General features: G+C 43.5%; 1 protein-coding gene across 1 annotated transcript; it reads left to right on the forward strand.

Annotated features, from left to right (window-relative positions):
• The first annotated feature begins 11,414 nt into the window (after positions 1–11,414).
• On the forward strand, positions 11,415–16,775 carry LOC106589387 (actin, aortic smooth muscle). Its single transcript, XM_014179292.3, has 9 exons — positions 11,415–11,557; positions 13,294–13,468; positions 13,741–13,869; positions 14,461–14,571; positions 14,786–14,870; positions 14,982–15,143; positions 15,309–15,500; positions 15,630–15,811; positions 16,156–16,775. The coding sequence occupies exons 2-9, from the start codon at positions 13,340–13,342 to the stop codon at positions 16,297–16,299; spliced, it is 1,134 nt and encodes a 377-aa protein (XP_014034767.1). The 5' UTR covers positions 11,415–11,557; positions 13,294–13,339; the 3' UTR covers positions 16,300–16,775.
• The last annotated feature ends 76 nt before the right edge of the window (positions 16,776–16,851 follow it).

A 16,851-nucleotide genomic window follows, 5' to 3' on the forward strand; every position in this document is an offset into this window, starting at 1 on the left:
ATGCTTATCACGAGCAGGGCTTGGTAGGTCATATATGAGCCATGGTCTATTATCCAGCTATTCACTCGAAATACAAAGGCAGTCAACCACTCACCATCAGGAATGAGAGTTTTCTGTTTATGATTCAAATCAAATGTTATTAGTCACATGCGCCGAATACAGCAGGTGTAGACCTTACAGTGAATTGCTTACTTACGACCCCCTAACCAACAATGCAGTTTAAAAAAACATACGGATAAGAATAAGAAGTAAAAGTAACAGGTAATTAAAAAGCAGCAGTAAAATAACAATAGGGAGACTATATACAGGGGGGTACCAGTAAAGAGTCAATGTGCGGGGGCACCGGTTAGTTGAGGTAGTATCTACATGTAGGTAGAGTTATTAAAGTGACAATGCATTGATGATAACAACAGAGAGTAGCAGCTGTGTAAAAGAGAGGGGGGGTACAATGGAAATAGTCTGGGTAGCCATTTGATTAGGTGTTCAGGAGAATTATGGCTTGTGGGTAGAAGCTGTTTAGAAGCCTCTTGAACCTAGACTTGGTGCTCCGGTACCGCTTGCAGTGCGGTAGCAGAGAGAACAGTCTATGACTAGGGTGGCGGAAGTCTTTGACAATTTTTAGGGCCTTCCTCTGACACCGCATGGTATAGAGGTCCTAGATGGCAGGAAGCTTGGCCCCTGTTATGTACTGGGCTGTTCACACTACCCTCTGAGGTGCCTTGCAGTTGGAGGCCTTGCAGTTGCCATACCAGGCAGTGATGCAACCTGTCAGGATGCTCTCGATGGTGCAGCTGTAGAATCTTTTGAGGATCTGAGGACCCACGCCAAATCTCTTCAGTCTCCTGAGGGGGAATAGGTTTTGTCATGCCCTCTTCACGACTGCCTTGGTGTGCTTGGACCATGTTAGTTTGCTGGTGGACACCAAGGAACTTGAAGCTCTCAACCTGCTCCACCGCAGCCCCGTCGATGAGAATGGGGGCGTGTTCTGTCCTCTTTTTCCCGTAGTCCACAATCATCTCCTTTGTCTTGATCACGTTGAGTGAGAGGTTGTTGTCCTGGCACCACACGGCCAGGTCTCTGATCTCCTCCCTATAGGCTGTCTCGTCGTTGTCGGTGATCAGGCCTACCGCTGTTGTGTCATTGGCAAAGTTAATGACGGTGTTGGAGTTGTGCCTGGCTGTGCAGTCATGAGTGAACAGGGAGTACAGGAGGGGACTGAGCATGCACCCCTGAGGGGCCCCTGTGTTGAGGATCAGCGTGGTGGATGTGTTGTTACATACCCTTACCACCTGGGGGCGGCCCGTCAGGAAGTCCAGGATCCAGTTGCAGAGGGAGGTGTTTAGTCCCAGGATCCTTAGCTTATTGATGAGCTTTGAGGATTTAAGTTTCCCTGCATTCAAGTCCTCGGCTACTAAGAGCGCCGCTTCTGGGAGACAGTTTTCTTGTTTGCTTATGGTGGAATACAGCTCATTCAATGCTGTCTTAGTGCCAGCCTCTGACTGTGGTGGTATGTAAACAGCTACGGAAAATACAGATGAAAACTCTCTAGGTAGGTAGTGTGGTCTACAGTTTATCATGAGATACTCTACCTCAGGCGAGCAATAGCTCCAGACTTCCTTAGATATCGTGCACCAGCTGTTATTTACAAAAATGTCACGTTTGCTAGCAGAATGGAAGGAAGTGGGGGTTTATTCGATCCCTTACGAATTCTCAGAAGGCAGCCCGCCCCCCGGACCCTTTTTCTCCGCCTCCTCTTCATGCAAATCACGGGGATCTGGGCCTATTACCGAGAAAGCAGTATGTCGTTCGCGTCGGCCTCCTCAGACTCGTTAAAGGAACAAAAGGATTCTGCCAGTTTGACACTGCTTTACAGGATATTACATTGCACTGTTCAGGGAGACAGCCCAGTACTGATGAATGGAAAGTTAATTTCGTTACACGTTGGAATGTGAATAGAAGACAAACGAGTAGGATGGAAATAGAAAGCAATCAACAGCACCACCTACTGTTTGCATAGTCACAATGCATAGCTCTCAGCTCTCACAGGAATCCTGCTACACAGGTTGAGTCATCAGAGGGTCACAGCTCTGTTGTAACAGTGGTAAATTCTCTCTGACTGTCAGTGGGTCAGACCTCCATCAGCTCTCACCACATTGTTTGCTCCTGGCAAAACATACATTTATGTGCAACCCACCCCTCCTCGTCCACTTCCTTCCCATGATAACATGATGCAACACAGTGAAACCTTAATGTTAGGATTATTTAATTGTTGGGTAGACAAGGTTTTTAGAAGCATGTTGATGTGTGCATTATGATCCATCTGATCAACAACAGCAGAGAAACTAGTTTGCTTCATTGATGATTTATCTTGACAGTACTGAAGCTTGAACACTCGGTAACACTTTCTATGAAGTACATTTGTATAACGCTTTATAACATCCTTTACAATGTCTTATAACACTGACTATAAGCATCCATAGTAACTCCTAAGCACTTACACAATTCTGTATTATATTTTATAGATCATGAACTATAATGACTTGACTTATTAGACTATAGTGCATAATGCGCTATAGCTGTACTGGTTTGAAAACATAGACAACTACAGACGTGAACGGCTAGCTAGCTAACTAGTGAAAACCCTTTCTTACAGATAGAGCTGGGAATGAGCTAGCTATCGAGCGATTTCAGTGCCAAGAGAAATTGTATGTATGCATTTGTAATGCATACATACATTGAATCATTAAATTCACAAATATAAATTATATTTCATGATATGGAACTGAATCGAATGAATATTGCAGTCCTGTGGCTTTAACCAAGTTAATTCCTAGGTGAATGATATCTTTATAATTCAACTTTTTATGACAATACATTACATATCTGATAAGGCAGATAGGTAAAGTCCCCCCTTATCTCAGCTCGCTGGTCACCATAGCAGCACCCACCCATAGCACGCGCTCCAGCACGTATATCTCACTGGTCACCCCCAAAGCCAATTCCTCCTTTGGCCGCCTCTCCTTCCAGTTCTCTGCTGCCAATGATTGGAACGAACTACAAAAATCTCTGAAACTGGAAACACTTATCTGCCTCTCTAGCTTTAAGCACCAGCTGTCAGAGCAGCTCACAGATTACTGCACCTGTACATAGCCCATCTATAATTAGCCCAAACAACTACCGCTTCCCCTACTGTATTTATTTATTTATTTATTTATTTTGCTCCTTTGCACCCCAGTATTTCTACTTTGCACATTCATCCACTGCAAATCTACCATTCCAGTGTTTTACTTGCTATATTGTATTTACTTCGCCACCATGGCCTATTTATTGCCTTTAATTCCCTTATCTCATCTCATTTGCTCACATTGTATATAGACGTATTTTTCTACTGTATTATTGACTATGTTTGTTTTATTCCATGTGTAACTCTGTGTTGTTGTATGTGTCAAACTGCTTTGCTTTATCTTGGCCAGGTCGCAGTTGTAAATGAGAACTTGTTCTCAACTTGCCTACCTGGTTAAATAAAGGTGAAATAAAAATAAATACATTAAAAAAGGCCTTATTTTGAGGCTTAGCTTTACCCTAATACAGTGGCCTGAAACTCGTGGTTTACAAGCCACATCAGGCTTGCAAGTAGGGTTGCAAAATTCCAGTAACTTTCCCAGAATGTTCAGATTTTCAATCTTCCAACTGTGATTTCTGGAAAACCTTGGAAATTAACCAGAATTTTCCAACCCTACCTGCAAATCACATTATGGTGGCTTGCAAAGGGATATATAATTCCTACTGCAATCAAGCCAGAGTTAGGACATCCAAAGGTTGACATTTGTATTCACTCACAAACTGCATTCATAATGACTGCCAGGGTTAGGAACTTTGTGAGGAGACTACCTAAGCCATTTGAACTGGAACAACCATTTCCATAACGGGTGCAAAAAATGTAGCTAAGTGATGGGATTAGTTGAGAAAAATGTATGTTATTTATTTTTACGTAGTGATTAATCAATCACTCAATGTACATACAAAAACACAGATATTCAAAACAATTCCCAAAAATAAACCTGCAGTACAGCATAAGTTAATTTGTTATCTTAACTTTAAAAAATACAGTTGATGTGACTAATTTAGTTTTGAGTCAGTACCAAAAACATTTGAAGTAATAATGACTTTTCATTGACTTTGAGATCAACTTACTAGAAGTATTTAAATTAAACATTCCTTGGAGTTTACAGCATATTTAATATTGTTCTTGTGACTGACTGGGTTCGAACCGGGTCTCCTGCATGTCACAAGACTGTGTTAGCCCACTTAGCTAAAGTCTATAAGAATTAGTTCAAGAAATTCATGTTAATTACGCTGAATGCATAGCAAGTATCGCTTCCCCCTGATTCAGCTCATACGAGACAAAAACACAGGACCTCTGCCTCGCAAACACATGGACCCTCTTTCCTGAAGCCTTCCAACCTGTGGCACTATTGAAAAAGGCCTTCTTCAATTATGCAAGGGGTGACACTTCAGGCTGATGAGTGAGTTTCACAGATCCCCATCTGCTACACTAACACAAGTCTTCAAGATCCAGCAAGGTTACTCACCAAAAGAGCGCGGTTTGGTTGATCCATGCTTACGTGATGTAGCAACCTTGCCTGAGACCTGAAGACGTGTTTGTTTGACATGTGTTAGTTTGTGTTCGACGTGCTAGTTTCAAGTCTCCAGCAAGGGTACTCATTAAAGGGTAACGTGACTGCCTGGGTTAAGACCGTGTTACCCTGCTGAGTTAAAGCCTAAGCATTTGTTCCTGTGACTACACTCTAAAAAGAAAAGGTTCATGGAGTATCCTTTAGGGATTCTTCAAATTGAAACTGTGGGGGAACCCCTGTAAGTTCTTCAAATAACCTCTTTTTAATGGATCGTCAAAGAACCTTTTGAAGAACCTATTGGGTTTAATTTTTGAATCACCCCCCCTTCCCTATTATTATTAATAAGAAGAAGAAGAATATACATAACAATAACAACAATAACATAACATTTTAGTTGTTTACTATGATTTTAGTGGCAAAGCAGAATAAAAAAATCTAAATATAAAGTAAACTCCCAGCAGAGGCCCAAGTCCAATGGGTACAGTATATCCTCTGGCGTGTTGATGTTAATGTGTTGATGTTCTCCGTATCCATAGCCAGAATGATTTTGCTGTGCATGGTGATCGAACAGGTTTCCTGTTATATTCATCAGAGCTGTAGGGAGGGTTAAGTCTGTGAATCCCAAAAATAGTAGTAATACAGATTAACAAAACATTCACACGACGAAACCTCGGTTTTTGTGGTAAATGGGAATGAAAAAAAACTGTTTTGATAATGGTTTTCATACACATACCTTGTCCATAATGTAGAGGCCTCTGGGATTTTAAATGAAGAGGTAAGGGGGGAGGATGGTACACGTGATCTGCATAACACACCAATACCAATTGACTTACCTTTGTATCCCTCTTCATCTTTATACCTGCAGACACACACACAAAAGTGAGCAGTTCAGTCATCTGCACCCAATACAGCTAGCCTTCCACATATTCCTATAGCCTACATATTCTTACCTCTTTGTTGACTGATATCCATTGAATTGTGTCCATGTTCTGTTTTAGAACGAGTTTTAAAAGGGAGAAAGTGTATAAACAACACAACAATTTGTACAAATTTGTACAAAAATACCACCTATATATAAATAGGTGGTATCATTCTAAAACAGTATCAATTTCTATTGTACAAGTGACAAACCTTACCTTAAATGGAGGAGATCTTTACATTTTTCAGTTAAGTGCCTGCACCTGCTGTCCTTTCAAATTCAAATCCAAATGTTTCAGTTGGGCAGTTAGGTTCCTCCATGAACCCCCACCAATTAAGGAAGTTCCTTGATTAACCCTACCTCCTATGGGGTTCTTGGAAGAACCTTTTGGGGGCAATTTTCAGTGCCAAGAACCCTAAGGTTCTTCAAAGATCTTTGAGAATCTTAGAACAACACTTGCTGAATCCCTAATTTTCTGAGTGTAGGATGGGTCTCTTGAAGATGGTCAAAGGGGGGTGACATGTAAGACAGGTGGTTCAGTGAACACGCTCACGTGATGAGTAGGCTGTGTGGTCCTCTGTATGTTCCTCCCAGCATCGGCTGTCAGGCACACACGAGACCTGTTTAGAACCCCATCAGTCAAGCTAACTATGTCTTCAAGTCTCAGGTAAGGTTGTTCATCACATGCATGGATCACTAAACCACTTCTGTTGCACTCTCAATGAAATGGGGTGCACACCAGAGGAGGCTGGTGGGAGGAGCTATAGGAGGACAGGCTCATTGTAATGGCCGGAACGGAAGAAATGGAACAGAGTCAATCACATTGTTTCCATGCGTTTGATGTGTTTGGTACCATTACTTCGATTCCATTCCAGCCATTACAATGATCCCGTACCCTTATAGCTCCTCCCACCAGCCTCCTATAGTGCACAGATCCTACACCTTCTGTTTGCTACAGAAAGTGTTCTTGCTGTGCAGTAGTTTAGTTTAGTGTATTAGGATCCCCATTAGCTACTGCACACGCAGCAGCTACTCTTCCTGGGGTCAACATAAATGGATATAGTCCACCTAGTAGTCCTGTTTCTGCACCCAGTCAGTTATGTTGGTGGCAGGTAGCCTAGTGGTTAGAGCGCTGGGCCAGTAACTGAAATGGTTGCTGGTTTGAATCCCCAAGGCTCTGTCAATGAGTGTTTGAGCAAATGCCGTGTTTTTTTGTACGTGTTGAAATAATAAACAGCTTTGCTTAAAAATGTCCATATGATGTTTCCGCTGTCAAATAAAATGTTAACGTTATCAGGGTAGCTAACTCCGTGTTGTTCCTTTTTCTTAATATTCTGGAAAAGGATCACACTTTACTTAAAGCCTACAAATACCTCTTATAGTGTTTTATAAATAAGTGAATCACTTTAGTTAAAGTATACAAAAGCACATGAATAGTGAGTTATCAAGCTTTATAATACTGTACATTATGAGATATTGTTAAAGTGTGTTATAGAGCCTAATGTGTGTAGTAACTATCTTGCCTGTGTGTTTCAACCCAGTATGGCTATAATACATTATGCACTATAGTCTTATAAGTCATTATGGTTAATGATCTATAAAACATCACACTGAGTTTTATAACCACTTATGAGTTATTATGGATGCTGATAGTTAGAGTTATGACGCATTATAAAGGATGTTATGAAGCGTTATACATTATGTACTTCATAGAAAATGTTACCAAACACTTTATTCCAGCAGTTGGGTTGAATCTGAAATCAAAATATCTAAATATGAACTCCTACCTAAAGCTGTTTTGCTGAAAAGCAAAAGTTATTATTATGCCACTAGAGGGCGAGAGAGGAAAAGGCACATGGAGTACAGAGAGTGCCAGTGCTCTGCAGAATGCACAGTGAGGGCAGTAAAGGGAAAGGGGGATACCAGTAGGCCAGAGGTCAGGTGAGGCTTAATACAACAGTAAAAGAGGTGTAAACCAACAGAGACAAGACAGATTACACCAGATAATATCCATAGGTTTACCCAATAGGGCATTCTGTCTTCCTTTTCTCATCTTCTTCACCTCATCACCACAGATTTGATTAGATTTGGTTGGTGAAAGCAATATGGTTGAGACCTTCAAATCCTTTGACCAATCAGAGGCCATTAAGGAAATGGAACAAGGACCTGAAGTCTGAAGAATATTGAGGTACTGGATCTGTACTCGAGTTAGCTAACACAATGTTCTCTTTCGCTCTCTCTCTCTCGCTCGCTCGCTCTCTGCTCTCTCTCTCTCTCTCTCGCTCGCTCTCTCCTCTCACTCGCTCGCTCTCTCTCTCTCTCTCTCGCTTGCTCTCTCCTCTCTCTCTCTCTCTCCCTCTCTCTCTCTCTCTCTCTCACACACACACACACACACACACACACACACCACACACACACACACACACACACACACACACACACACACACACACACACACACACACACACATACAGAGAGAGAGAGAGACACACTCAAAACAGGAAGAAAATGGGCTCGGGTTGCTTGCGAGGAGTCACCATAAGACATTCCAGAGCTGGTTGTGAGCAGATGCCTGTTGATGCTAAGCGTCCAATGAGACGGCAGCAGGGAGCGTCCTTAAAGACCACAGCTGCTTTGCCATTTTCGGTCAAAGCACATGCCAATAGAGCCCTGCAAGAGCCCAACGCCCTGCTGCACACACTGGCCTGCTGCACACACTGGCCTGCTCTGATCGGTTGATGTCTGCCGTGATGGCCTGATGTCAGATGGGGATTTAATGTGGAGAGGATTGATATCAACGCTGATAGTCGGAACAGTAGCAGCAGTAGCTGTGTTGAGGGAGATGTAACAGTCTACAGCCACTTTCCCCTATAAATGCTGCAGACTCGATTCAATGAAAGAGGCATGGGTGGAAGATACTGAGGGGCAGAGATGTTTTGTAAAGTTACGTGACACAAGGTTATGATGACTATCATGTTTTTTTAGAACCTCTCGAATAGATAACAACATGTCTTATATGATGCTGTATACCCATGGCCTCCCGAAAGGTGCAGTGTGTTCTGCATCGCCCTTCAAAACAAGGCTCACTGAATTAGTTGCTGCCATTACTATAATTTAGGCACGCAGATGTGCCTTCAATGAGGCAAAGAATGAGAGGAGGTCTCATTAAAGGAGAAGAGCGAGAGGAGAGGAAGTGAAGAGCGCAGCTAAACATGGAAATAAGTGAGCGCACGCCGACCGATGGGGTGCAAAGGATATCTTCAGTTTAAACACGCGGAGCGCCTTTTTACCGACAGTATTACGTAGCCACACACACACACACACACACACACACACCACACACACACACACACACACACACACACACACACACACACACACACACACACACACACACACACACACACACACACACACAAAATAGAGTGAGGGTATGTTTTTTCCCAGACCACACCTTCAGTGGGATTATTTCTTCCCTACATGCCTTGAGGAAGCGTGGTCTGCCAAGTCTCTCCTTATTTACTGAACAGCTCCTTTTTTGGTGCTGCATTCAAATCTGCTGCACGCTGTTACTGTAGCCGAGTGGGAGGCAGATCAGTGGCTTTCCTTCAGTGTGTAAAGCTGACCTCCAATTTGAGTGATTTCAAGCTGACAGACAGTGATAAAACACCGGCCATGCTAGTATTGCAAAGGTCATGTATTGGTAAAGGGGCTCTTTGTAGAGATGTGCAAGTTTGACTAGTTAGACAATATTGGGAGAGCTGTGTACTGTTGAATTGTTTTGCCTTTGTGTTACAATGAAAGAAAGGTCTTATAACGTGGTACATTTGGCCATCTTGCTGTACAACATCTTGTTACTAATTCCAAGTGTTAAAAGCATGAACCAAAGGAATACCAGCATCAGCTAGCGTCCGTCTAGGATGGAGTGTAGGCTACAACAAACGACATTTATTTTTGATAGGAGATCTAACATTCCAAGCATTTTTTCCATGAAACAGTTTAGCTTCTGTACTACTGAACATGATGAATCCTTTAATACAACAGGACTGAGAATTCCCTCGGACACACAACTAAGGAACAAAATCAGTCAAATATAATCCTCATGACTTTGCAGAACATGAGAATGAATTGAGAGTGTTATTTCAAGATTTATGGCAGAGAAAGAAAAGCTTTTAAACTTTAATAAAACATATATATTTAGCTGTAGCTTTAAAGCTGTTGATCATTGGGTGACAGTTACATTATTTTGCACAGTCTGATGAGTCCTGACCATTTGAACTGTTTCAGAGGGATTGTTGTACCATTTGCATCTAATGACAATTCATATTCACTGACAATAGCCTTTCACAGTATATTTAGTTAGGCTCAACCACAAACCCAATAGCCCTCCAGTCATGCTGATAATATTCTTACTCTCTCACTTCCTTATTCCCTCTCTCTCCCCTTCTCTCCACTCCCTTTCACCTCCCTCTCTCCCCTGCTGTCTCTCATCCTGATATGGCTTTGTGCTGGCCATTGTCAGCACGTTGTTGTAGCGTAGCATACCTCATCAGACAAGCAGAGAGCCCAGAGAGCCTGGGACCTGAGACAACACCCGGCCAATCCGTCTGAAGATGAGCTCATGGGTTTACAGTATGGAATCCCACCAGCGCCAGGGTAGATGATAATTACCGTCCCATCCCCAACTTATGACCAGCGGCACCTCATATAGTTCAATAATAACGGCATCAATTTAGCTCCAACTTAAAGGGGCACTTAAGCTTTTGACTATAGAATAAAAACGAGTCATTTTCACATATGTGTAGGCTAAAGACACTGGTATGGTGACGTAGATAATGAATATGAGGTTAAAATGTGGTGAAATGGGCCTTTCATATAAATGATGCTGGAAGATAAAGTGCTTTTTGACCAGGGGAGAACTGTTCGTCGGACCCCCTGACTGTTAGAGCAGAGTGATGTAGGCTTTGTAATACTAAGAGCCAGCGACTCAACACGCCACTTTCTGTGGGTCTCAGCGCTGTGGCAATGGGCAGTCGGTGACAGGTTCTTTCAGCACCGTTAGTAAAGCCTCAACTTCACTTTTCCTCGCTATGGTCTCAAGGTCTAGCTACCCAAGCCGCCGCTCACAAACGGGAGCACTTTTGGTAACACTCACTTTATCTGGATTGTCCCAAGTAGATGGTTTGTAGATGTTCAGTAGATGTTCAATAACTGTCAACAACATTTCAACTAACTATCCACTAACCCTAGCCCTAACCCTAACATTAACCCCTATCCTAACCCTAAACAGTAACCGTAGTAACCAGTTGCTTATCAACAGATAGCTTCGTGTTAGTATGACCATCTGAAGAGTAACTATATGAGATTATCCAAATAAAGTGTGACCACTCTCCATTCAGTGTGGGTTATCACAGACATTTACAAGTTGGGTTGGAAGATCATTCCAAGGAAGCACTGAGAGAAAGTGTGTAGAACGACAATCTGACGTTTTGAAAGGTCAGGACATTCCATAGTTATACAATTTAACAGACCTCTACCACAACTGACAAGAAATAATATTCCTACACACTGATCGAATATTTCCTCATCTAACTGATGCCAATTCAAACTGCACCTATAGGCTGTATTTGTGACACTCAGTTTGTGTGTGTGTAAGGGCCCTGTGTGTCACAGGGGGCAGTCCTATGAGCTCTGTGCTGTGTGTTTATGTTCCAGGATGGTGAGATCTCCTGCCTTTCACAGAAAAAAAGGCCCCTGGAATGCTCTGAATGATGGGACTGGGGCCCTCCACTAAAGCACTAGGATTGGACTGTTTTTCCCCGGCCATCCCTATAAGGCTCTGGCTGAGTGAGGCAGACAGGGAGAGTGCAGCCCCGGCTCCATGTTTGGGAAGTGGGAGGGGGAAGTGGAGGATAGGGTCTGGGAGCTACATAAACTCTCCCCAGGCCAGTGAGGGGGCACACCATCCTTGAGAGGCATACCCCGGCCAAGCACTGTCAGGGTAAGTGGACCACCACCTCACCTCTCCTTTCCCCCTCTCTCTTCCCTGCTCTTCTCAGCCCTTCTCTGTCCTCTCTCCTCCCTGCTCCTCTCCTACCATCTTCTTTCCTCTTCTCTCCACGTCTTTCCTCCTCTTCCCTGCTCTGCTACCCTCTCTTCCTCTCCTGCCTGCCAGTCTGCCTGACTGCCTCAAGTCGACACCTGCTAAATTGTTAGCTGCTAATCTGCTAGTCTGAGTCAACTGCAGGGGTCAGCACCTTACAGCACAGATGGCTGCTCAATTTAAACCAAGCTCATTAGCCTTGAAGAGCTTTGGCTAATCTCACAGGTGTATGTTAATGCAAGACAGGGCTTTTGAAGTCTCACAACTAAGTTACTGTGGTCTGTTGTAGGTATTAAGTGTCACAGCTCTTGGAAGAGATCTTAAGCCTCATGCTGTTGTGGTTCATTTAGGATTTGTGGTTTGAGAAGCAAGTGTTGCTGCTTGAAAGAGTGTGGTAGAATAACACTGTTGTAAATGCTCAATTTGCAATGTCTTGTTGAACTATGGTATAGGCTAAGATACCTGTTATCAATTATCAATTGTTTTTTCAGTTAGTTGATCATGGTATTAGACAGCTGGGTCAGTGTCATAAAGCAAGAGAAACATTTCTCTCAAAGTCTTGTAACATCTCTTGGGGACAGTCAGGCTGATAGATTGTCTCATAGAGTGTTAAGTCTCTTGGGAACTCAGTCAGTTTGGAAAGTTTGGACGTTTTGGAAAACGCTGTACACAGTTTTGAAATGTGAAAAGCTTTTGAAATGTGCAAATGAGATGATGACTGGTTGCATATAGGGGTCTCTGTTATGTTCTGCAAATGATGGGAGTCTTGAAGAGTTCAACACCAGCCAACTTTCAGCAGTGAACTCCATCATAGCTGCTCATGGTACCCTCTGCTGGAAAGCTTTGGAAATCCTTTATTCCAAAGGTTTATGACTAAATATGGTTCTCCTTGATTCTGCTGCCCTCTCTCTCCCACCCATCCCTGTCGTGTTTCTCTCCTTTCAATTTTTTTTTTTACGATTGTAGACAGGCAGGGCCAGAGAGAAAGGGAGTGAAGGAGAAAGGTTTTCAAAGTCCAGTCCAAAGACAGACATGATGTCGCATCATTTCCTAATTAGGAAGTTTTCCCAGGGTGCTGAATTCATTCATTACCGACTGGAGTACAACCCTAACCCTAACTCAGGAGGGTTGTAGGGTAATTCCTATGGGGAGTTTTGGTCTTAATCATGAATGTTCTGCTATTAATGTTACATTTTTACAGTATTATAACATTGTTATACAATGTGCTTCTTAGGCTTTTGGAAAAATGTATTTATATTGTACTCCAAGCACATGCCAACTTTCCAAATTGACTTTTTCACTTTTAATAGGAATTGCCTATATATTTTTTTCACATTTTGGTACACACTAGTGGATTTACCTGAGCCATGTATTCCTGCATGAATTAATGTCAATAATTGCCACACCAGACTTTTGTTATGGTTTACGGTTCACCTCAGAAGGGTGTGGTCACATTACTATAGAGGGATAGATTTACTCACACATAAATGTGAACACACACACACACACACACACACACACACACACACACACACACACACACACACACACACACACACACACACACACACACACACACATAAATCTACCAATCTGTAGATGTTAACTTACTCTTCTGTTTGGTGCCCCTGCAGTGATTGTCTCCCGTCGGAGTAAGGAAGGTAAAGCAAAGAATTGACAATGTGTGACGACGAAGAGAGCACCGCCCTTGTGTGTGACAATGGGTCCGGTCTGTGCAAGGCAGGCTTCGCCGGGGACGACGCCCCCAGAGCAGTATTCCCCTCCATCGTAGGCCGTCCCAGACATCAGGTGAGCCGCCATTTGTCCATCAAAAGAGAGGCAGAATGTAACCGACTTCTGATTGGGCGATGGGAAATCATCCACTTTTTGACCGTAGTCTTTCATGGTCCTTGTTATATTCTTAATTTGAAAGCATTTTTATTTAAATGTTTCACTTTTTTTACCCATCATGGTTTAAGGCTCCACACAGCAAAGTCTATTTGTTGAATTTCAGTGCTAGCGATAGCATCCACTTTACAGTGTGGTGAGTGTGTTTCTGAGCAGCCTGTTCCTCTCCCTAGGGTGTGATGGTGGGCATGGGACAGAAAGACAGTTATGTGGGTGACGAGGCGCAGAGCAAAAGAGGTATCCTGACCCTGAAGTACCCCATCGAGCACGGCATCATCACAAACTGGGATGACATGGAAAAAGTAAGCCTACCACACCATACTACACACAATACAACAATGACACACAGACTCATAAAACACACATGACTTAGATGACCATAAAAAAAAAATCACATTGGAAAACAGGACCACACTCTAACATGGAATTTGATGTACGTTCATCTTCCATCATGTCACCCAAAAATAGCCCCTCAGCCAACACAACTCCCCGGGTGGCACTTTGGGATCCATCCAGTGGCATTTAGATCCAGGATCTATTCTCAGAACTACGACATGATCATTGGTTAGATAAAGATGGAGTTAGCGAAAGAGATGTTATGCTAATGGAACCCCCCATCCTCCACCATGGCAGTCTTGTCATGTAATTTAGCTATGACTCATCCCCGGTGACTAAGAGACAAACATGTCAACCAATTATCTCAGGGCACATGCTGTCATCCCCTCAACAGATGCATGCAACAGATGGTGTTATTCACTTAGAATCGTAAATTTCTCTCAAAATCGACCTCAATGTTTTCGTGTGGGATTTTCAACAAGGGCCTCAATCGAACCCCTTTTTTTTCACCCGGTTGTGGTGAGGCTGTTGTTTGATTGGTTTGTGTTGATTGGCAGATTTGGCATCACTCTTTCTACAATGAGCTCCGTGTGGCCCCAGAGGAGCACCCCACCCTGCTGACAGAGGCCCCCCTTAACCCCAAAGCCAACAGGGAGAAGATGACCCAGGTGATGACCCTCATACACTACAGCTGGGACTTGGTCCAATGTATATCTCTAAACCTAGCCTTTTAAGGCTCTGTAATGCTCTTGATATACACAGAAGAAATGTGTTACACGATGCTATGACCTTTGATGAGTGCCATGAGAATGATATGCGCACTGTCAAAATGTTAGTGTGAAAAAAATAACACTGTAACCTAAACAAATGGTCCTGTTCTAGATTATGTTTGAGACCTTCAATGTTCCAGCCATGTACGTAGCTATCCAGGCTGTTCTGTCCCTTTACGCCTCTGGTCGCACAACAGGTCAGTCTAACACACCAGTCAAAACCAGCCTCATTTTATACTGGCCATTCAGTTCCACTGGGTCTTAACCTTGTGTCCTCCCAAAAACGGTGTCCTCCTAAACCTCCACAGGTATTGTCCTTGACTCTGGTGATGGTGTCACCCACAACGTCCCCATCTATGAGGGTTATGCCCTGCCCCACGCCATCATGCGTCTGGACCTGGCTGGCCGCGATCTCACTGACTACCTCATGAAGATCCTGACCGAGAGGGGCTACTCCTTCGTCACCACCGGTCAGTAGGAACTCTGGGATGGGCAAATCTCTGATGACACTATATTCTCTCATACTGTAAAGTATACGACTTTTAAGCAGAGGCCTACGCGGATCCAGAAGTGCTGTTCTGCCAAACTATCAATCAATCCTTGATCTAACCTCCCCCTTACTCTCCTATCTCTAGCTGAGAGAGAAATTGTCCGCGACATCAAGGAGAAGCTGTGCTACGTGGCCCTGGACTTTGAGAATGAGATGGCCACCGCTGCCACCTCCTCCTCTCTGGAGAAGAGCTACGAGCTGCCCGACGGACAGGTCATCACCATTGGCAACGAGAGATTCCGCTGCCCCGAGACCCTCTTCCAGCCCTCCTTCATCGGTAATCCCGCTCTCTCTTTATTTGCATCCCTTTTTCACTCTCTCCAGCCGCCTTTCTCTCAACAGTTTGAAACAAAGATCTATCTCGGTCTCTTGTGACTCTGTGTGATTTCCTCTGGTTTCTCCCCAGGCATGGAGTCCGCTGGTATCCATGAAACCACTTACAACAGCATCATGAAGTGTGACATTGACATCCGTAAGGACCTGTACGCCAACAACGTCCTGTCAGGAGGTACTACCATGTACCCTGGCATCGCAGACAGAATGCAGAAGGAGATCACAGCTCTGGCCCCCAGCACCATGAAGATCAAGGTGTGTAGAAGATACTAACATCCAGAATTAACTTACAAGTCACTGTGTGAGATGTTATACCCTGATTTGACCTCGTTCAATATAGTATTCATCCCAATTTAAAGGTCTATTTTTGGCATTCACAGCCAGTAATGATATTGGTCCATTTCAACGCAATTATCCTTTTGACCACTTTTCTTTGAATATAAATCTTTGTCTTGATAAATGTTTCATGATTTCATGCAAGTTGTTCAGACTCAATCTGAAGCTAAATATCACTGATATTGTCTTACTAAGTTTTATTGTACTGTACCTTATGTGATTGGCTCATTCTGTGTATTAAATGACATCTTCTGTGTTACCAGATCATCGCCCCACCTGAGAGGAAGTATTCCGTCTGGATCGGTGGCTCCATCCTGGCCTCCCTCTCCACCTTCCAGCAGATGTGGATCAGCAAGCAGGAGTACGACGAGGCCGGCCCTTCCATTGTGCATCGCAAGTGCTTCTAAACAAGGCCCAGACCCACCCACCCACCCCAGCCCACTCCCTCCCTCCAGCCCCAATTTCTGCTCTCGTTCTTTTGCCTGTAAACTGTGAATGCGTCCCCTATTTACCCTCCTGTGTTTCTATCTTTGCACTGCCCACCCCTGAGTGAATGTTATGTTATTGGTTGGTTGGTTATGTTTTTTTTGTTGTTGAATGAATAAAGCTTGAATGTGCAGCTGATATAAAACTTTGGGGCCATTCCTGGGGGAGTGTATATAGATTCCAGCAGTGGCTATAGAATGAAGTAGAAGAGACTGAATCTGCTCCACAGAGCTAGCATTCTCCCTCTTTTGTTCACTTTGTTCAGTACTTCATCCCTGGATGTGGTCTCTCGCATGGCTCAGATCACTGCTGAAAGCTTCAACCATCTGACTGTTTGTAAAGATCCATGTGAACATGAATGAACACCCAAGGAAGGAATAAAGCTCTCATACAAGGGTCTCTGGCTCATACATTTCTATTACAAGTGTTTCTAATATGATTACTATAACTACTGCTGCATCTGGCCACATTTT

Source organism: Salmo salar, chromosome 28 (genome assembly GCF_965601325.2).
Source record: "Salmo salar chromosome 28, fSalSal1, whole genome shotgun sequence".
NCBI lineage: Eukaryota > Metazoa > Chordata > Actinopteri > Salmoniformes > Salmonidae > Salmo > Salmo salar.

Excerpts from the sequence above, each read along its gene's own strand:
- LOC106589387 (XM_014179292.3), top strand. The coding sequence starts at position 13,340 with ATGTGTGACGACGAAGAGAGCACCGCCCTTGTGTGTGACAATGGGTCC. Across the intron at positions 13,469-13,740 it reads TAGGCCGTCCCAGACATCAG|GGTGTGATGGTGGGCATGGG; the intron begins GTGAGCCGCCAT and ends TCCTCTCCCTAG. Across the intron at positions 14,572-14,785 it reads ACAGGGAGAAGATGACCCAG|ATTATGTTTGAGACCTTCAA; the intron begins GTGATGACCCTC and ends GTCCTGTTCTAG.